The sequence below is a fragment of the Pogona vitticeps genome, chromosome 6, assembly GCF_051106095.1.
Source record: "Pogona vitticeps strain Pit_001003342236 chromosome 6, PviZW2.1, whole genome shotgun sequence".
Taxonomy (NCBI): Eukaryota; Metazoa; Chordata; class Lepidosauria; order Squamata; family Agamidae; genus Pogona; species Pogona vitticeps.
In genome coordinates this window covers 33,770,968-33,794,055 of record NC_135788.1, presented here as the reverse complement: position 1 = coordinate 33,794,055, position 23,088 = coordinate 33,770,968, and the positions used below count along the sequence as shown (strand labels likewise).

Genomic DNA, 23,088 nt, shown 5'->3' with positions numbered 1-23,088 from the left:
TGTGCTCACCTCATATTTTACACAAAATTGTCCAGACATTTGTTGCTTTAATTGCAGAGTCATTAGGTCCGACTGGTTATATCCCCACTCCCATTTGCTCAGGGTAGTGTATGAGCAGCAAATTGAGGTTAACTCTCCATGTATCTGATGAAATGGATTCTAGTCCACAAATGTTTACACTCCCCAAAATGTGTTAGTATGTAAAGTACTAAAAAATACTTTGTTGTTAATTAAAGGGTTTCCAGCAGCAACAGAATCTTTTTAAAACAATGTGAGATAAGAAAAATATTATTTGGTCCTCCATTAAATATAAATTCATATTAGTTGAGGAATAACTCATGGGAGTCTTCTTTACAGAGAAATAATAACCAATACAGAGTGACAAAATTTGATATGATACACACTGACAATCTTCAGAAAGAATGGAAAAAATATTCTGTCAACAGATACTCACTTGAAACATATGCTAATTACAGCAGGGACTCTGTGATCGTATCAGTCATGAATTAGTGCAACTGTATTATGATCAGAGTGTTGGAAGGAACCCTTAGTATTTTCTGTACAAACTTACTGCTTTATTTTTTTAACTACAGTAAGCATATTTTCCTTCTTAACCATGGTATTCATGAGGCAATCTTCTTAGACCTGAACCTTTCTGCCCTCAGGGGACCATATTTGCCTCCCAACAGTTCAAATAAAAGCTTAATTATAGGCTTTGTATATTACATGATGAGACAGAGCAGAACAAGTAAAATAAGTTGTAGCCATTGCAAAGCAAGTGAAGTAATAGCAGATTTTGTTGTGTGGTTGATGCACGTTCATTTTCATTTTAGGAAAGGAATATTTAACCTTAATTCTTCTTAGAAACATAGCAGCAACAGAAAGACATTATCAGAGAGATCACTTTGCATTCAAAATACTTTGTATTTGATACCCAAGCAGAGGAATTTTTCTGTTATATATTAAATTCCAAGACTAACACAAGAAATTGGTTTCTCGCTTATAAATGCTATAAATCAAGTTTCAATGAAAACCTTAGCTGTAGGCATTTTGTTCATTTAGTGGGATGCCTGCAATTAATACTAATGCAATATGATTTAGTAAAGCTACCTTTCATGTGTTGGATAAAAAGCTTTTTGTAACAAACAGATTATAAGCAATCTACAATCAAATGACAACAGGATCAAAACATCAGTGCTCAATACCTAAAAGGAAGAGTAGACAGATATAGGTTCTGTCACAAGAATAATTAATTAAATTTAAGTGCTAATTAGACAATTTCAAAATTATTTGAATACTGGATTTAGAAAAGGTGGTCTGGTGAAAAACAAATCCATCTATTACTGCAGATATATCTTAAATAAATTAGTTCAAAAGCTTGATTTGGGGGCTTACATGGACCCCAAACCCACTTCTTGCTTATTTAAAATGCTACTCTTTAAAGGCATAACAAATCAATTAGATTACTTTGACAGAGATATTTTATTTATAAACTGCAGCCATTCATTTCCCTTACTCAGAATGTTAAAATAACTCAGAAGTGAACAGATTTGCAAGGGTTAATCTGCCTCTTCCATTCATTTACTACATTACTGCTGTTTACTATTCCAAACCTTTGGAGCTCATCTGAAAGATGTTTTTCACCTTCCCCCTTCTAAGAGAACTTGACTCCTGCCTCTGGCAATACTGTATTTTACATATTGACTCAAACCCAGCAGCAGATCTTATAAGGCTGATGGTATCATCAGCTGCAACATTTTTTGTAAATTACAATTTTTGTCTCCTCCCCCTGTCAAAGGTCTCCGGGCTCCCTTGGGATCCCTTTAATCACAGGAAGCCATTGAGGGCTGCAGGATGGGGAGTCTTTAATTTCTGAAAATTTCCACATCCAGGATGATTTTACTGGGGGCAGTGATTTTTGGAAAGACTCCCCACCCACCCCTGCCACACCATTCCACACCCACCAGTGATGAAAGGGATCCTGAAAAAACCTTGGGAAGAAGGGTAAGGGGATGAATTGGGAGATTTTAATTTATGGAAAACTGCTCTAGCTGATGAATGTCCACCTTATGCAGCATAAATTCTGCTACTGGGTTTCAATCATCACTGTCACCTGCTCTTAACCCAGAAAAGTACTTCATCTGAACATCTCATTAATTACTAGGAAATTATAAACAGTTAGTCCTTTCATGAGACCAATTGCACTGGTGAAGTCAGCATGTTTCCAGGTTGTATAGAATTCATTGCAAGAACTCCAGATAGCTTATCAGGTTGCTTACTCTGTGTGCAACTGGATTAACACATGGAATCACCTGAACAGTTTTAAATCCTCCAGTTGGCAACTAATCTGAAGATCAAGTAAAATTACTCATCTAGTTTCAAACTTGAACTCAGGGGAAACATTCCCCGAGAAAGTCACAGCAAGGTGGCCTCCTTAATACATAATAATGGCACACGAAGGAAACGCACCATTATTTATACATGTGACATGCTGTAAATTGCTTCCATCATCAGAATTAATTGTAGTGATTATTAATGCCATGTTATGAACTGTCAGGTCTGCTGTATGTAATTACAGTTGCGCAAATGCTTCATTACCTGCCTAATGAATTTGGCATATATGCACATGTAAACCAGTGTTTTTGTTAACATAATGAAGGACATTTTTATTTATTTATTTATTTATTTTAGCTAAGTCATCAGTGTGGAACTGGTTCATCCTATGTTATGAAATTTAAACATCCTCTGTGATAAACCTTTGATCTGTCTGGTTGGTATGCTCAACAGCAAGTGTACATTTCATTAACACAATAAAGAAAATGTACTCTCCTGCTCACTTTTAAAAATGAGGGGAAAAACAATGACAACTTAAAGTCACTTGGGAAGCTGGAAGAAGAAAGAGCAGATAGCTTCATGTCATCCTGGGTTAAAAAGAAAGGAGATAAGGAGAAAGAAAAAGGAATAGGAAAAATAATAACTGTCTGCATTTTTGCATTATACGAGTGCACCTGGTTCTAACAGACAATGACAGCTCTGGGAGCAACAGGTCACAGTTGTAGGATTCTTGGTTTTATTAGGAAAAAAGGTGGGTTTCTTAAACATGAATTTGAGCAACAGGAAGCAGCGGGAAGCAGGTGTGCTATCTGCAGTCCTTGTTCTAGTTCTTACCTTAGTATTTGCCTCTAGATAGTTGTAGAGGATGTTGACACAGATTGTGAGATCCCCTACATTAAATGGATATGTTCGATTCCATCCTTGAGGTCCAAACTTGAGTCTCCCAGAAACACAGGTGTGAAAGAAGCAGAGAGAAAAGAAGATACTCTTGAACTCTTGCTCTCTGGTACACAATTCAAGTGTATCCTGATAAACAAATAACAAAAAGCAGACATTCTTTACAATCAAATCACTAATACATTTTACATGTAATGAGGGCCAATTACATTTGTTGCACAATGACAGATAAAGCACAATATACAAATCTATTAGCATATTCTACTTGGAGCAATGTGTGAATGAAAACAAATTGAATTGTTACCATAGCAAATTAAAACCCTAAGCATAATGGCATATGGCACTAAACATTTACTCCTGGATACATATTTGCAAACTTGCATTAAATTTTACTGACAATATACAAGAAGTCATTCTAAAGAAGCATAAGAATATAGGTAAGAAAATGCATGTATACCCAGTCTTCACAATTAATAACCCCCCTGCTTAATGCAGGTCTTCTGTATGTTTGATGAACCAGTTTTTGCTGCTTTCCCGTGTCTGAAAGAACAAGGTGACTGACAAACAGCAGGTAGGTTGCAATATAAGATTGTTGATCTGCTTCTGACAAGCAGTATAATAAATTCTAGGCCTAATGTATATTGTTTTACATAAAGTGCACCACAGGTGTGATTATTTTTCAAATATTAGGTACCAAGGTGCATATAAGTTGACTGGACAATACAGCCAAAATTAAAGCCTCTTGCTACATAATTGTCCCACTGGCTTTTACTATTTATTTATCATTTATTTGTTTTATTTATATGCTGCCTTTCTCCTGATAAGGGGACTCAAGGCAGCTCACAATATTAAAAGGAATAGAATTAAAAACATATGTTAAAGATTAAAAAACAATTAAACTATATGCTAATTAAAATACAATTGAACAATTAAAAGCAAGTAAACATTAAAAACTATCTTTACACTTAAGAAGGCATTCAGGATTCAAACATTATTGTTAAAAGTTTGTCTGAAGAGATTTTACTAGACTAATATCACGATGAAAGACAGGTATTTAGAGGGAAGCCCAAAGGGTCAGAAGACCTGACAGAAGAAGACAGACATGGCAGTGTCCCAGACCAAACAAAAAGTACATTTCAATTGGGTGGATGCCAAACTTTGCAAATGGGAAAAGTCTACAAACTACAGTACTATTTGCAGCTTATAATAAGATGCAAGGTTTCATGGCGCTGGTTCTGGTAGCCCCTAGCAGAAAAGTATTGTGTTGGAACAGTCTGAGGATATGTGCACAAGGCATGCGCCATGTACATAAAATCCCAGTGCACTCTTCCATTTGAATTTGGGAAAATACATTACAGACCAATTTACCCCTTCTGTTCTGTGATTTTTGAGAATGCCTTTTGAAACTTATGAAGCTTGTGACTTCCGAAAATTGCCTCTCCACGCTCCTGGCAGGATAAGCTTTTCCTAGAAATCAAGAGTGTTGAGAAAGCAAAGCAAAATCGTTGGTGTAAATCTTACTATTACCTGGTCAAAATTGTAGAGAGCACCATGAAGGTTTGCCAGCAAACCAGTAGGAGGCTCATTAATAATTTTAATAGAGTTCTCTAATATTCCTTGAGGTATTATGTGTTCTTCAGGAGTCGGAGCTGGTTCAGCACTAATAAAGACACGGTAATCAGAGTGACTTCCCTTGCTGTATTCCTCCAGTAGTTTTTCTAAGGTTCCCAGCCATTTTACTACAAGATGAATATTCTGTTTCAGAGAATAAAACACTTTCATTATAAAAGAAAGTTTATTATTTTAAAAGTGCAACATCTAATTATATCATCAAGACCTTACACGATTAGGCAGTTACATAGCAGGGGTGGGGAGAGAAGAGAAAGATAATACTCCTAACTATCTTTTAAGAGAAGAGTGAAAAATAGTGCAAAGCCTTTTAATATCAGTTACATTAGCAAAGACTTCATTATCTCCAGGAGCTTAGGCCATGCTTTAGCAAAACGGTTAAGTATGTAAAGCACGCCTTCTACATTCAACCACCCACACAAGTCTGCTGGCTCCTTCCAAAGCTTAGAGAACATTCAGTATATTTTCAGAGCACTGTACAAATTAAGAAGGTCGATGTATCAGGAGTTAGAAAATCCAGCAGTTATTTGGACATGGACACGGAGAATGAAATATCAGTGGTTTAGACTGGAGAGACACTAAGCTCAAGTCCCACCACTAAGATTGATACAGCTGAGCTTGGAATCCCAGAAAGGGCAACCTTCAGTCCTGGTTCCATGGTGAGCTAGCATTCTCACCATCAAGGTATGCAATCATATTGGCTTTTCTCATCAAGCCATCTCATTAAGGTGTGAAGTGTTTTTGGTTCTAGGCCAGCGGTAGCCTCTCCTAGGCAGTCCCAGATCACTTGGACATGCATATTTCAATACTAATCTGTGCAGCCTAGCTGGCCAGGCCTGAGCACCAAGGAATATATACCAAGGTTTTAAGTATTAAGGTTTCTTAACACTGTAGGCTGCAAGCCATGGGTGTTTCCTTATTTATAATACAATATCTGACCTTGTTGTATAAATGGGACCTTCCCACAGAATGCATGGTACTATAACATACATCTCTGTTCCTTTGGCAAAATGTAGCTCCACAGCGTGACACAATAACATCATACTGTATGCACAGTTGTACGTACCAGCAATGAGGGCTAAAACTGCAACTGTATTCCTGCTTCCACTCTGAAACTGAAACTGATGCTGAAAATTGTCAAAAAGCTTAACATTGTTAAAACAGAGCCTAGGGTTCAGCAAGAGGAAACAAAATTCAGATACTGGTCTTTGCTGATATAGACTTGTAAGTACATAGCTATGTCTGGTCACCCTACATGAGAAAGGGCCAGAACAAAACTAGAGGGAAATGCTCAGACATTTCCCACTAGAACACTTCCTAAAATTGTGTGGGTATGCAAAAACAAAAGCATAGACTGTCTCCCATTGTTTTTTTTTCCTTTTGCCATTTCATATTGCATAATGGTCACTAAAAGGAAAGGAGAAAAATACTTCATCTGGCACAAATCCTTTCAGATATTCATTCCCCACCACCATTTGGATGAAACATGATTTCCAATTCTTGTTGCAGTCCAAAGGACCGAGTAGTTGTAAATTAAAGATGAAGGTGATGTTTATTTGAGATGAAAAGCAAATTATAAATGCCAAGATACATTCTATGTTGTCCTCCTGATATCGTTACAGGAGGGAAAAAAGAATTTTTAATGCCAGTTGAACCTTTTCCCCCTCTGAATTCCTCCAAAGTTTGTTTCTGGTTCACTGCTTCCCTTCCTGACAACCACTTCGTAGGCCCAACACACACAAAGTGAGCCCCTCCATGGACCACATAAAGAACACCCATCATGTCACTTTACACTTACTTGGAGAATAACCCAGTGCCCATGCTTGGCAGCTTTGTCCAGTACTTCCTCTGCAACAGCCTCTTGCCCTTGTCCTAAAGAGATGTTGTGAAATTTCCCAGAGTCAATTGTGAAGCCAAGCTTTTTGCCTGCAAGTGGAGCAGTGGGGGTGGTGAGGTAAACACAAATGGAGAAGAGAGAGTGGAGATGGCGGGGAGGGGAAAGAGAGAGAGAGAGAGAGAGAGAAGATAATGCTACATCAATTTCACTATCATTGGGACAATACACACCAGTTCTTCTGAACCACTTCACTCAACATCATTTCAAGAAGCAAATTGTGAGCTCTCCACAGCAGCTTTATGGCTGGTATTAGAGGGAAAGAACCTGCAGAAATCTGCTCCCTTGGTTTTAAGATAATGAACCTTTTGACATTTTGATAGATGTTAGTTATTGTTACCGAGCTTTATAAACTCTTACAGGGGGTGCAAGCCATTTCTCTTATAAAAAAAGGAAGCAACATGTGGTAGCTATCACATCAGTTTTTTAACTGATTGGTTCAGTGGGTAAATGTGCAAGTCCCTCACCTTGTGAGGCCTGGGTTTAAATTGAGCACAGTCAGGTCACAGCTGTATTAACCTGGTATTCTCAGCAGAGTCAGTGGGGAACAGTAATCCAAAGTACAAAGCGACAGCTTCTTACACAATTGAATATAGTTTGTATAATGACCATTATTTAGTCACAGGGGGCACAAGATTACACGAGCATGGAGAAAATTGCCCTCTGGCCCTCATCTAGTCAAAAGGTATGAAACGGCACAAAAGAGCTTGCATTATGCCAAGCCGAGGAATGTTCAATCTAAAAATTTCTTCACAATGCAGCGTTAATAGCTTCGCACTTTTTATCCACCCTTCCATAGTGAATGGAGGGTTAGGGCCGAGAAGAGGAAAAAATTTAAAAACTTAACTCTTGTTGAGGAAAACAATTCCAAATTTAAATCTGCTTTATTCCTTGATAATGACTATTTGTGGGGTTTTTTTTGTGCAAGCTTAACATGTACTAATTAAAGACCAACCCCTGCTCTGTCTTAGTCAAAGCAGAAACCCCCATTGTTACCAATCATAATGTATGCATTAAGAAAAGGTCTATGGGCTCTGAAAATCAGCAACATTAAAAACTGTTGGAGAAATTTTCTGTTTCCACAGCCCTGTTAGAATTCCTACTAAAAATGCCTGTGAATACAAAATGTTCAAGACCCTTTCTTTCCATCAAGTATGCACTCCCTTTTCCAACTCTCCCTAAGACCAATATCTCCACTTTATATGTTCATACAACTCGGTGCATCTAAAAACAACCGCAACAACAAAACCTACAAAAAGATACAAGGAGATGATGTGCACACAATTATCTCATTGGTATTCTGTTAACATATTGCTTTCTGCAGGACTTTAGGTGTTGACAGTTGTGCCTGTGGTTGACACTCATGCCAGCCCAACAATACCCACTTAAAGAAAGAGACTTACCAAGTGTCTCCACATCTTTAAGAGGATCGACTCCAGGAGAAAGAATGAAAAACACTGGAGTAGCCGGACTGCTTTCTTCATAGCATTTAGTCAAATCTGTTCTTGTGCCATCAACATACTTTGAACCTAGTTTTTCCTCTACAAAGTTTCTATGGGAATAAATACAAATATGATGACTACTGAAAGAAACAAACAAACAAGAAAAGGAGTAGCCTTTAAAGATTGACGTATTATGGTGTAAGCCTTTATACACTAAGTTCACTTCATCAGTGTTAGTATTTAGAGAGCAGTAGCAGTCTACCTGCTAGTCTTCAGGTGTCAGTATGAAGTATTTCTGAATTAAAGATGTTTCACCGACTGATATTATCATAAAAGTAATGGAAGTGAGGCCACTTCAAAAGGAAACAAACGGATTGCCAGCATGTGCACTCAGTCCACGTGTGTATTGGTACCTTGAGCTTGAACCCTCTGCCTCTCTCTCCACCGCTGTATGCCAGAGCACAGGACTGGAAGCATCTGCTTTCTGATTTAAACTATTCACAATTGGTGGTTATGGCTAAAGCTCAAACTGTTGTTAGTTTAAAGTATGGTTTACTGGAACAAGCTAGGGTGAGAAGCCACTACTCTTGCTCTTGTCAAGAAGCCACATGCCAAGTTTGTAATGGCAAAGTGTGTTGTCCAGATGTTGTTAGACATCTGCAACTGGATCCAGCAATCTTCGCCATTAGCTATGCTGCCTAGAGTTAATGGGAGTTGCAATCCAGCAACATCTGAAGGACTACACATTGTCCACTCCTGTTATGAGACATAATAGCCACAGTTAGTTTAAACCCTGAAGATGATGCTTCCAGTTTCTCCTCTGATGCATATTGAAATATAAGGTAGAGAAGAGAAAGCACTCAAATCTGACATTACCTATGTAGCATCATAATATGATAATGTCTGTACGTAAAGCAAAACAGACTTAAGTGCGTAAAGTACTCCTTATGTGATTAGAAAGGAAGCTGCAGATTTGAGTTAGAGATAAAGTTGGTGAAAGATTTTGCAGTCTGTCCATCTTACCTCTTTTTTAAGACCCCAAGAGACATTTTTTGCATTCTTCAAAACCTTTATATATATATATATCTTATATGAACCATATAAGAGAAAGCTGAGAAACGGAGCTAATTCTGCTCTATGATCACAAGGTTGAATATCTCCTTGAGCTAATCTGGATCTCTAACAAAGCTGTTAAGACAAGCCCATTCACATTAAAAAGTCTGAACTGGCAATTTAAATACATGCCCCATGAAAACTGATTGAATGTATGTATCATAAAAGAAATTTTAAAAAGGCTTGTCTTAAAGACCAGCATATTTTTTTCAGTGTGAGCTTTTAATGATTACACTGAAATAAATGTTATTTCTAAAGATGCCACAGATTTTTATTTTTTTCCACATGCTGAAACAGACTAGCATGGCTACATCTTTGAAAATTGCTCATATGAAACGATTGCCTCATTTGTCGTGTGGTGTGTTTGTCATGTGAATCTTACATTTTACTATGTGAACTATTCACAATGTGAAAAACATGAAAAAAAGAGAGAGAAAATGCCATGTGATGCATTGTGATGGAACTGGCAAACTTACAGGTAAGCAGCTAAATGTGAATGGATCGCCATATGACATACACATGATTTTCAAGCAGACATTGTATGGACGTGTGCTCATCTGTGGCAGTACTTTGACAGGCTCACCCCAAATGTGCTTGATGATGCTATATTTGTTTGGAGGAGCCATTTGGCACACAGTTTGGTTTGCATCTACAACAAATTAATTTAGAAGCATAAAATACTGCCCCAAAAAGTCAAACATTGTACCTCAGAGCATATGTCATCCGATCTGGGCGCAATCCTCTCAATATGATAAGCTTCTGGAAAGAAGTTTTGCTTTTCCACTCCTGAGGAAGTGTCTCTTTTTCTGGGCATTCTGAATCAACCCATTTTTTCCATCTCTTGGGAGAACCCTCAATGTCTCTATCTAGTCCTCGAAATTCATCCATTAAAGCAATGGTCTGTAATTCATTGATAGAACTAGTGAATTACTGGTACATTCTTACATCTTTGGTAGAAGACAAAAAAGTGACCATAACTGAGAAGATGTTGAATTCTTTTCTGCCCCAAATCATTTACCTGCAGGCAGTGTAACAAACTGCCAAACTTCAGCCATTTCAAGGCATACGAGCAATTAGTAGGCAGCTAGAATGGGCACAAAGTGTTCAGAGGTTCATGCCAGTTCTTTTTTTTTTTCAGTTGAATAGGTGTTTGGTGCTTCAAAGTCCTGCCTCGTCTGGCAGGTGCCCATGCAGAGACAGTGCCTGGCAGGGAAGCCAGAGGAGGCAGGTCTTTGAAGTGCTGAACACTTCTTTGAACTGACACAAACCACCAAACCAACAGTTTGTGATTGGCAACACTAGCAATAGTGACATATGCGTTTCTGCATACCAGGGATCTACTGTAGAAATTAACACCACAGAAATAAATAAAAGCACACACACTTCTCAAGGATTGCTAACAAAAGGAACAAACTACTATATTTTCTCAGCTCAGATACTGAACCACTAAGCCTTCAGCCATCTACGATGTCAGGTATCACTGAGCTACAGCAGTAAATGCACTTCATTGTAGGAATGTGGCCCTTCTGATGAGGCTGGACTGACATTCCAGTCAGTCCACTTGGACACAGCTCATAGTGAGGGGTGGCTGGAGCAGTGTTCTAGATATATGTAGAGGACCACAAGATATCCCTCCCTGTGACAAACAATAATTCTCCCAATGTGAATTATGTTTTTCGCAAAGATATATGAGATACATAAGAGAACTGCTTGATCACATGCTTACTGTATTTGCCAGCGTACAAGATGACTTTTTGGCCCTGAAAAACATGCCTCCAAGTGGGAGGGTCGTCTTGTACACCGGGTGCATGTCTAGCAAACCCTCCCTCTCTCCCAGCGTAGTCACGTACCTGGTAGTAAGACCCAGTAGAGCCCCACTCCTAGCCTGGGAACAGCCTGACTCTAGCGCCAAACAGCTGACTGTCGGAACAGCAGAGAGGCGGCAGCCATTTTGAGATGCGACCACATGGCTGCTGCCTCTCCAAAATGGCTGCCGCCTCTCCAAAATGGCTGCGGCCTCCGAAAAGGAACCAAAAGGGGCAAAAGGAACTCTCCCCATGATGCAGCCAAAGCAGAATCATGCATGTGGAAGAGGGGGTAGTCTTATACAGCAAGTATATAACAAACTCTACATTCTGAGTGGGAATGTTGGGGGGCCGTCTTATACACGCAGTCGCCTTATACACGCAGTCGCCGGCAAATATGGTATTTAAATAGGTAATCTTCCACCTGAATTTCTCAGATCAGATTTTCCCCATAGTCATCTCTCATATTCCAATGAGAAACAGAGCATTCTGTGCACTCAAATGGAGGGGGCTAAATGCATTTTTTAAAAAACAACAACTTATTGCTGATTTAAAAACTGTTCAAATATACTACTTTTTCATGAACTGGAAACAGGATAAAATCTAAAGATATGGGGAGAATTTCTGGACTTACTTTAATAGCACTCCATAACTGAGTACTTAAGAAGTCAACAGGACTTTTATAAGTGTGTTCAATTGTAAATCGTAGCAGAAAATTAAGTTCACTAAATTCTATTTCTTTATTTCTCAACAAAATCTAGAAAATGAAGAAAATTGTGAATGATTACCACAGGCCATGAAATTTAATCCAGTGTCACTGAAAATAAACTTAATTCAGTATAAGTCTATAATATATGTCAGCTATAAGAAAGAAATTAATATTTCTTACTCTTGACTATCTGATCATACATTTGTGGCTATATTTGTGATGAGAAGGGAGTAGCAGGCTCATATATTCCCCTGCAAAGCTTGGAAACGTTACTGTTTCTGACAGCTTCTCCAAGAACCCACAGAGACTGGTGGATCTTCCATGCTGTGCATCTTTCATTCTATCCTTGCGCATGTCTTCTCATGTAGAAAAATATCTGTATCTGCATGTCATGTTCCCTTCAGATTTCTTGGCTAATCCCTTGCACATTTCCTATACTCAATTATCAATAAATCTAATCCCACCTGTTATTAAGAATTTATGGTTTCCTTATACTACTCATTGGTCAAAATTCTAATGGTTTTGTAAGTTTGTGTAACTTACTCCAGCTGACTGTAGTTAATTGACATGGTGTTAGGGTGTGTGTGAATCTCATGCATGATCATGTGTCTTACTGTGCAACCAAGAAGTACCCTGGTGCTTCATTAATTAGCCATGTCAAGTTGCACAAAACCTGCACAAACACCAGTAGGATTCCAACCATTGTTTTGCATCTATCTCCCCTCCCAAAATTATTGCTACAACAAAAATCTTGAGGTCTGTATATAGCCCATAACCAAGTCTGTGCCCAGCTTAACAAGTGCCGCTATGTCATGTCCCTGATTCTTGCCATGTCATTTGCTGTGTACCTATGATGTACAAAACATGTGTCACACATTTGAACTGTCACAAGTAATAACCAAAGAATGATTGGCTCTTTCTCACCTGAAACGTTGTCTGACCAAGGAAAATTAGCTTGTCCTTTTCAAAAAGTCCCTGGCTGATATAAAGGAAGGTGGAATATGTAATAGCTTCAATCAGATTGGCAATGCGTTCTTGGATAATATCTGATGGTTCTGCTCGCTCAATTGCTTTATGAAAGACAGTGTTGAAAGCCTACAAGAACACAGAATTTCTGGCTTAATCAGAATTTCCTTTAGACAAGCTATGTGACTGCTTTCAGATCAAGAACAAAACACATACGATCTCCAAAGAAACAAGCCAGCTGTTGTGCCAGTTTATCTTCTGCAAACTGAGTATGTACTGAACTATAGGAACGACAACACAATGGTCAAAAGCCTGTTGTGTCATTTAATTAATTAAATTTGTATCCTGTGCAGGCTACCTTTCTGCTGGTGAGGGTACTCAAGGCACAATGCTAAAACAAGCAATACTAAAAACACAATAAATTACAGATTAATAAGCAATTAAACTACAATAATAATTTAAAAAATCAAGGTTTTATTATGAGAATAAATTTATACAAGAAAAAGAATGAACCTTCAATGAAAATTGGTAGATGGGATTAATTTTGCTCAGATCATGTATGACAAAATAAAGAAGGGATGCTCTTGCAGCTGCTGGCCTGTAATGTTCTCTTGATTCATTAATATTAACTTCATTTTCTTTGGCTTCTGCAACCTGTAGAACATGTTTGAAAATAACACAAGGAGATCGTCATGATTATATGAGTAGTTACTAACAGTTCAGCCTTCAAAGGGGCCCATTGGCATTCTCAGCAAAGGAGCATCTTTTAGGCTGCAGTACCACACATAACTCTGAATTAGGCATATCTCTTATTAGGACCAACAAAATGTTGCAAAAGTAATGCAAAGGTGCCGTAAGCTTTTGACTTGTCCAGAGGTTTTCATTAGTGATGGTGGTACAAAAATTAGTGGGGTAGAGAGGAGACAAAAAATTGGAAAAATCTGACTTCATTTGTTGGCCATTTCAATGATTCCCTCCCCTTTTATGAGTCTGCTTGAGTGATAAGACCATCAGGAGAGGCCTTTCTCTTGGTCCTCCCACCTTTAGAGGTGTGTTTGGTGGGACCCAACAGAGGGCCTTCTCTGTTGCTTCTCCCAGACTTTGGAACTCCCTCTCACAGGAATCAAGACAGGCCCTATCTTTACTGTCTGTTTGCAATCAGGTGAAGACCCTTCTCTTCAGGCAAGCTTTCCCCGAGTGACTGGATGCATGGATTGTTGTACCTTACTGCTTTGAATGTGTTTTGGTGCTGAGTATGTTTTTTAGTATGGCATTTGCTTGATCCTTTTTTGTATTTCTTATCCTCACAATTGTTAGCTTTAATATTGTCTTTTAATTATGTAAGCCACCTTGGGTCCTTTTAAGGAGAATGGTGGAGTAAAAATATTGTAAGCAAATAAGTAAAAGAAATATGGTGTGTGTCTCCCTCTGTGTAGCTGCAAGATACAAACTCTCCTGATATTTTTACTAATGTTCCTGAAAAGTGTTCTGGACAACTTGAAAAGTCACATCACTTTTGTAAAACTTTGGGGCCCTAATAGAAGCTACTTCCACGTTTTCTTTTTTTTGGGGGGGGCACTGAAAAATGGGATCAACTCTTGAATACACTTGTATAGGATATTACTATTGGTGTAACATCTGTTTATTAATCTAGCATGTAATTTGAATGGTCAAATCTTTACCACCACAATCTTTATCCTCAAAACATAACTTTTCACAATAGTAGTAGTTAAGGGGGATGAATTGCTTTGAGGAAGAAGGGAAGGAATTACTTTGTTACAGGTCACTGTAATGCAAGGAACTTTATTTCCAGTTCATGTCATGAAAAGGAATATTGCAAAGGTGGATAATCAGAATAATTAGACCAGAAACCCTGACCTAGCAGTACACAGTACTATGAGAAGTCTTGTGAAGCAACCAAAATCTTGACATTCCTCAATGGTCTCTTTCCCTTAAGATTTCAACCTGAGAATAATGGCTGGATGTGAAAATACAAACACTGGTTGTTTTATCCTAATATTTTACAATATACGTGATGCATACAGTGTAGTGTAGAGTTAGGAATGTTGTACTTCGGCTTAGGAGTGTGAACCTGGAGAGAAAGAGAAGACATTTCAGCCCTCCGAGATTGCATCTATATGTCTACACTCATTGCACACTATGACCAGTTTCTATTGCCTAAAAAATGGAGTGTCCCCACAGCAGAACAGCAAACCTGATGGAGCAAGAAGCAGGGGTGTCACCTGTTTGATTGCCCTTCTGCTCTGCATTTAGGCAGTGGGATACTGGTGTGTGTGTGTGTGTTTGTGTGTTTATCACATTGCAGTTGTAATGAAATGTACTTATACAAGTACTTTAGTTGTGGGGGGAAAACCCTTATCAGAATCAGTTTGTTATTTGAATGAAGATCAATCTTACGTAGCATGGGATGATAGTACATTTACCATCACCGCCCACCTTGGGTTTGCCATTTGTGGTTAGGGACTGCATGTTACTAGCTACTAACAAAAATAAAAGAACTCTTCCACGTGCCTTGCGCTCTATCTCTGCAGCCATTGACTTTGTCGTCTCAAGTTTTTCCACAAGTTCGGTGTCCCCTAGAAAACTGCCCTCGGCAGCAGAAAGGCGGAACAGCAGATCATCCTCCAGAAGCTTCAGCTGAATCTTGAAATCATTCTGTTGCTTTGTTAGAAGAGACTGGCAGATGTAATGGAAACAGAGATTACTTCAAACTGAATACCTGGAAAATTCTGCACAGCACTAGTTACTAACCCAAAAGATTGGGAGATGCTGTTATGGTAGAGCACATATAGTGAATGCTGAACAACAGGCCATTCTACATGTTTATTTACCTTAACATTCTCCAGATCAGGTCGCTCAATGCCAACAGCCTCAGCCAAAAGCTGGTCTTCCAAACCATCTTTTGTGACTGTAAAATCAATGAGAGTGGCCTGAGCTTGCACTTCTGGCTTGTAGTGTGGATTAGCCAGCTTTGTGTGAAGCATGAGCCGGAAATTCTTGTTGAATTCGCATTCCTTGTCCTCAATCTTGATACACCTAAAATAAATTACATAAAAATGATTGCAGTGTAAAGTTGTGAATAGCAATGCAGTTTACCAGCATCTTATAATATATGTGGGCACCATGATGCAGTGTAAAATAAAAATAAAAGAGATGCAACACAGAGCATTGCATATACCAAAATAGATTTAAAACAGCAATCGTACTCTTCATTTATATTAGTGCCTGGTATGGCATGAGTAGCTGAGGTTGCTCAACCAGAAATCACTTTGATGTTCACAGAATGAAAGAAGAGGCCCATTACTGTACAACTTTTTCATCAGTATCAATGGTTTCATTTGCTAATACTGCATTTCTCTTTTTTCTAATCCACGAGACTGGCTGAACAATTATATGGCCTTATTTCTTGATATGAATGAAACACACACACATATTCTGAAATGGTTGCTTCTTAATTTCCACCTTTACTGTACAATTTTCCAGAAAGTTAGAAAGAACTCATAATATTTAAAAGATTAACAGAAATTTACATTTCTAGAAAAGAAATAGCATACAGACAGAACAACCAGTTGCAAGAAACACTTACTGAACAGTTTCAAAAGCCTAGACAGGAGTATCCCAAAATTTATGCACCCCCCTACTCCCACTGAAGTGATTTTAGAAATTAAAGCCCATGGCTTCCCCACAATTAAAGGGTCCCAAAGGAGCCTTGGGATCTTTGGGGAGGGAATGAGAAATGTTTAATTAACAAACAAACATACAGCAGCTGATGACATAATCAGTCCTATATGGTGCAATTTTTGGCAACAAGATTTCAGTCAAGTACAGTCATTCTCAGAGGGGACCATACGCCCCCCTGGGGGGCCTGGCACATCTGATGGAGGTCACAGATTTGAAACAATTCATCACAAACCACCTTATAAGGTTCATTATGTGACTTATATAATCCTGATTCAGTCTCTTTTTTCCCATATTGTTTTTGACGTTGGCCAAAAAAAGATTGAGAATGTCTGATCTAGTATATCACTTCCCTTATCTTTCTGTAATCTAAAGTTGGAGCTTAGCGATTAAACTACAATACAGTGGTGCCTCGCTTAACGAGCGCACCGTTTAATGACGAATCCGTATAGCGATCCCTTTTTGGGGATCGCTATACGGATCAGCCCCAATCGCCGCACTCACTTTGCGACGATTGGGGCCTCCGGCGGCCATTTTGGAGCCGCCGAACAGCTGATCGGCGGCTCCAAAATGGCCGCCGGAGCGAAAACATCGCTGGAGGTGTAAGTTTCCACGCTTATTGGAACGCATTAAACTAAGTTTAATGCGTTCCAATAGGCTTTGCTTACCCGCACAGTGATGTTTTCGTATAGCGAAGGTTAATCCGGAACGGATTAACCTCGCTATACGGGGCACCACTGTATTTTTCTATGCTTTTATTTTACTTTAAAAATATGTTCTTCTATACCCTATTTTCTAACCTGTATTGCTTTTAATTTCCATTTTTTTAAAAAAACAAGTAATATTTTTTAAACATTGGCATGTACAGATGTGAGCATAATGCTGCGCCAACTATGTAATGAAGTACAGAAGTTACTGTACATAAACGGTCTGCAGAAAAACTGTTTCTCTCTTCCCAAAGGCTTCTCTGTAAGGAGTCAGCTGCATGGATCTGAATGTCCAGACAAATCTCTGTTGACTGTGTGGACTAACATAGGAGCAGTCCAGGCTAGAGACACGCCTATAACTCGAAAGCAGTGAAATCAGCTACAGTATTTTGATGGGAGCTCATGTATCATCTATGTGGATGACACTGTCTATGTACAGATAGACCTAAAAATAGAAATGGGACTGCTGTGAAGTACTCACAACCCTTGGATTCAACATGTGTTCCCTTAAGCAATTCTTGCACCAGCATTCTGTAGAGGTACACTTTAGCTGGTTCCTATGATGTCAACAATCTCTCTTTCTCTCCCTGGAATAAAGTTCAACTTTTAAAAATATCTGGGCACTTTAAAAAATGAAAGAAAATGAAACAAGCTGCAGAATAAATGTTTACATGCAGAAAGCTTACCAGAAGTGGCATAATCAATTCTGAAATATAAACTGTGTATCTGAAGCATGGGAAACAGGCAACACAGAAAACTAGATCAGTATGAAAACTAAATCAGCATTAAAACTAAAAACTGGTCTTTTATTTGTAGCACAAATGGGAAGGAGCCAAATTCATCCTGCTTGAGAAAAAAGAAAGCTTTTGCCAATCCTTATTTTTTTGGGTGTGTTTCAGTTTCTTCTAGACGTGTACGTCAGAGAAAACAATGTACTGAAACTGTTTCAAAACGTCGTTGCTAATATATCTATCCAGGTATCTGTCTTTTTGCTAGGGTCAGATTTCTTCAAAATAATTTTTTTAAAGAACTGTTGGATTGTACTGCCATTTAATGTACAGGTTAACAGTACTATACAGAATATACACTGATTTTCTGCTCTGAGTTGACTGTAGTTCCATGCTGCGAAGGAAAATGAAAGACTGATCTCTGAAATTAGTAACAGAACGAAGAGGGCAATTTTGTAACTTACTGTTTTCATCTGTTTACAAAAGGAAACATACCCGGGGAACAAGACTGCACTATTGCGATTCTAAATGCCTCATTTTAAAACAAGTTTTGGAGTCTTGCACAGAAATGCTATTTTATAGGTGCTCAGCGAACAATAGTAATAAATTATCACCAATTTTTGTGGTTATCAACTATGAAAGGCACACGTTGCACAATGATTCAGTGCATTTTATCACTGCAGTTATGCTGGCTTTTGCGTTAACCACAGATGAGGGAAAAATAAACGTTTGTGCTATTGCTCTCTTATGATTTCACTGTGATATTAGCCAAAAGGGTGGGGTGGAGAGAAGAAAACTGTATCAATCCATTAGATTCAACAAAAGACATTTATGCAGAGGTTAATACTGGAGTTAAAGCTGTAGTAACCATGGGCTTAATTTCCAGAATTCTGCACTAGTGATGTGTGGAATCCTCAGATAAATAATCCCAAGGAGATATTTCACCTTCATGTAAAGGGAAACATAAAGTATAGCTCAGCTAATTAAGGGATCTTCATAGCAAAATAAAAAGTCACATACAGAATTAGATTTTTTTTTGAGTGGCCTTATATCAATTCATTAGGTACAGAGACATTATCTGAAACCAAGAGGGAAGTTTAAGACAAGAATAATTGAACAAACTACTTTTCTATCATGCTTACACTGCATGTAAAAATGGAACATAGATAAGAGATGGTAAACAGTTATTAGTATTGATAAGTATCAAGGGTACCTTGCTTCCTTGGATGATTATTTATTTTTTGGAGAGTATCAATAAATATTAGGATATAAATATCAAGAACTTCTTCCAACTATGGATTATAGTGTGAACATTTTGGCTTTTTCACCTCTGCCCTCTTATTTGCACCTCTAGTTCACCATGTGGCCACCTTCAGATTGATTACCACAAAAATGTACAGCGGTGCCCCGGATAGCGAGGTTAATCCGTTCCGGATTAACCTTCGCTATGTGAAAACTTTGTTAAACGGAAAGTAAAAAGCCAAATCGGCTGAAACTCACCGTTTAGCAAAGTCTTCCCATAGCCGGCAGCCATTTTCGCGCCCTCCCCTCGCTTACTGAGGGCGCGAAAATGCTGCACGCGGCCATTTCAGCTGTTCCGGCAGCCATTTTGGACCCGCCGAACAGCTGATCCGCGGGTCGCAAAGCGAAGGTTGGTAAGCGAAATGCTTACCGACCTTCGCTATGTGAGTTTCGCCCATTGGGGCCATCGGTAAGCGATCGCATTGGTGATCGCAGAAACCGCATCGCTATGTGATTTCATCGTTATACGGTGCGCTCGTTAAGTGAGGCACCACTGTATAACCATGAAGAGCATAATCTTCAGGGGAAGCAGGTGAACCATGTTAGTGGAATGGTGAATCTTCTCCTTGTTTCAGTCCAGACTTTACAGAACTTACCCAAATTGCTGGACTGTACACCCAAAATAGGTTCAGCACATTGGATAGCTCCAATAGTTGTTGCACTCTTTGACACCTCTTTTCTTTGGAACTGGAATGACGTTTACTGAACATTTCCAGTTTGAGGTGATTGGCTCGCCTTCAATATTTGGTAACACATTTTGTTAGGATTTTGTCAGATCCAGTTTCCATTGTTTAAAGTATCGCTATACAAGTACTATATCTCATCTAGCCCTCATGACTGATTTCTTCCAATTGCTTTCAGAGAAGGTTTTATTTTCTGTTTTCAGATTGCCAGTATTTTGTCAAAGGATTATTCTTTGTACATCTTCTACATGTTTCGTCAATATATTGTTTCCATCTTCTCCTTATTTTAACTTGATTAGATGACATATTTCTCTGTTCATCACCCAATATTCCTAACATGGGATTAAATTTATCTTTGGTTTTGTGGATCTTAAAGAAAATCTTTGTCTTCTCCTATTTCTTTGCAGTTATTATTACAATAGTTCTACTTGCCCCTTTGTGTAAGTTACTAAAATGTTCCATTTAGGATTCTGAACCCATTTCTATCACATATTTCTTTTCTTTCTGCTCTGTTATTAAGTTTAAATGTTTCCTCTGTCATCTATCATAGATTTTCTTTTCTTTTAACTATAGGAAAGGTATTCTTACTTTCTTCTCTGATATGATATTTTATTTCAAGCCATAGTTATTCTGGGCAATGGCTAACTGAATTCAGTAGTGCAAATTTGTTCTTTACACAGTTCTTTATCACATACATATCTTCTCACCTCTCTTCCACAATTTTATTCCCCAAAATATTCACTTTTCACATTGTGATGCCTTTGATGGCCCCCATCTTTTACAATGCATTGTCCACTTTTTATTTGTTGTATATCCTTTAGATATAGAAAATATGTTGATGTGCCCAACAAACATGCTTTCTCTGCCCAATATATGTGGTTTGGCCTCCTCACATTTTTCTCACAAAGAGATTGTGCTTCTGGTGCACAGATAATTGGGATAATTGTTAGTTTACATGTGCTATAACAGTTTATATTCACTGAATAAAATCTGGCTGACAAAGATGAAAGAAAGAAAGAAAGAAAGAAAGAAAGAAAGAAAGAAAGAAAGAAAGAAAGAAAGAAAGAAAGAAAAAGAAAGAAAGAAAAAGAAAGAAAGAAAGAAAGAAAGAAAGAAAAAGAAAGAAAGAAAGAAAGAAAGAAAGAAAGAAAGAAAGAAAGAAAGAAAGAAAGAAAGAAAGAAAGAAAGAAAATCAAAGCATTTGAGAGCAATACAGTTAAGGTAAGGAAAGGTGGCAGGCAGACTTCTGGGCAAGAAAACAAATGTGAACAATATCTTTCTACTTTAAGGTGTGGTGGGGAGTCCCTTTCAGAGCACAAATCAAAGTCCTGTATCAAGGCCTGCTGTTTGAAATTCTTCCATTTAAAAATCTTCCACTTCCAACTTGTGCACTCCAGCTGCTAATGCAGACAGAACATCTGAATATCAGATGCAGAGAGAAATTGTTAATTGGCAATGACAGTAGGCACACGGTACAAGTTAGTCAAAGTTGTTGGGAAGAGGGAGGGGAGGACTGAATGAAAGTTGTATAGCCAAAATGATTTTCATGGCAAAGAACACCATTGCTTGTGGCAACTTACCTGAAGCCACAAAAAACTATCTCATTTTGGGGAGCTGAACACTCTATTTAATATTAAACAGATAGTATTAACCAGACAAACATTGTATCTTGCACCTTGAAGTGCAATTAATATTTCATCAAAGCTGGTTTTGGCTATCCATGCACAAATCCATTTTGCTGATTTTTTTTTTCAAATTAGTGGCATGCAATGGTTTATTTTACTTCACAGAATTGACACCCCCCCCCCCGAACCCCATCTGCATGGTCACTGGCCATACTGACGGAGGTTTCTAGAATTGTAGTTCAAAAAAGTTATTTTTTTCTAAGTGCTGCAAGAGTTTGTTGTGCATGAGAGTTCTTTATCTGGACGTTTAAATGATCTAAATCCATTAGTCAGTTGCAACTAAAGTACACATATTAAATCAGTTACTGAAAGGGAATCACCCTTCTGTAAACTCCAAAGATTCATGTGGCTAAAATCCTGTTGTAGTAACTAGATTAGGCCCATTGAATCAGTGGGGATCTGGTGAGTCAAAGCCTTCATAAGTCCTGTTGATTCAACGGCCTACTCAAGTTGTGACTTACTATGCTCAACAACAGGGTTTCAACCAATGACTCTACCTTACTTTGCACTACAAGATGGATTTAGACAATCGACTGGAGTTGGTTTATAGTTCCTGAAAACAGAGCAAATTTGTTTTCTGAAACTTCAGAGTGCAGGATGTGAAACAATACAAGAAAGGAGCTAGTAAATTTGCTTTAGAAGGAGGTTGATAAATCTTCTGAGCAATAGTTTCTGTCAATTGATTTTGTAAGATATATTTTACTTAAAATTAGGATTGTCTGAAGCTCAGTAGATCTAATTATTTGTAATTACCCAGTTGTTGTCAGTATGTGGTCATTTTATGACAGCAAAAGCTACTCTGTGGGTCAGGTTCAACTGTATATCTTTTCAAACACAGAATTAATGTACTATTGATAAAACCATTACTAGAACCAAATTAAAGTCTGAACTGATGCATTGGTCCATAGGGTGCTGTCAGACATGAAAGGAGTAATTAGTATTCATTACTTCATACTCTGCAACATTCCAATTATTAATGAACTTCAACTGTTAGTCTGCACCATATTTATCATGAGCATCTTTCGTGTCTTTCTCTGTTAGGAGAGGGGAAATAAAAATACTGGCACCATTAGAAAAAAAAAGTTGGTTTTTTTAAAAAGACAAATGCCTGAGATTTTGTTAAGATGGGTTACACTTTCCCCCAGCTACATGGCCACAGAGCTTAAAGCCAGCACAACATCCAATCAACTAGTCAATGATTACAACACATGGAAAAACTGTCTTTGTCTTATTTGCAGGCCAATTAAATTGACTGCTGTTGCTTCAGTTCCAACAGGGAGGGCCATCTTTGTCAGTTGCAACAATAACAAAAAAAGAACAAAAAACCCCAAAACACAGGTCCAAGATGAACAAATTTATTGTGGTGTAAGCTTTTATGGATCAGAGCCCACATTAACAGTTGCACAGGGCATGTTCTCCTTTGGCAGATGCTCTTCCCAAAGATGCATACAAACATACATGTATGATGGGGTAGAGGGCAATTTGGGAAGAAATG

At 38.2% G+C, this 23,088-nt stretch overlaps 1 protein-coding gene across 3 annotated transcripts in view; it reads right to left on the bottom strand.

Annotated features, from left to right (window-relative positions):
- Positions 1-23,088, bottom strand: part of DNAH11 (dynein axonemal heavy chain 11) — a 186,984-nt gene that overhangs the window by 14,601 nt on the left and 149,295 nt on the right. For all 3 annotated transcript variants that reach the window (XM_020781900.3, XM_073003290.2, XM_078377188.1), the window contains 10 exons: positions 15,642-15,846; positions 15,322-15,486; positions 13,303-13,443; positions 12,748-12,918; positions 11,749-11,871; positions 10,016-10,209; positions 8,158-8,306; positions 6,659-6,786; positions 4,759-4,986; positions 3,169-3,360 (listed from right to left, as the gene is read on the bottom strand). In XM_020781900.3, the coding sequence (XP_020637559.3) occupies positions 3,169-3,360; positions 4,759-4,986; positions 6,659-6,786; positions 8,158-8,306; positions 10,016-10,209; positions 11,749-11,871; positions 12,748-12,918; positions 13,303-13,443; positions 15,322-15,486; positions 15,642-15,846 (1,696 nt within the window). The remainder of the gene's footprint in view (positions 1-3,168; positions 3,361-4,758; positions 4,987-6,658; positions 6,787-8,157; positions 8,307-10,015; positions 10,210-11,748; positions 11,872-12,747; positions 12,919-13,302; positions 13,444-15,321; positions 15,487-15,641; positions 15,847-23,088) is intronic.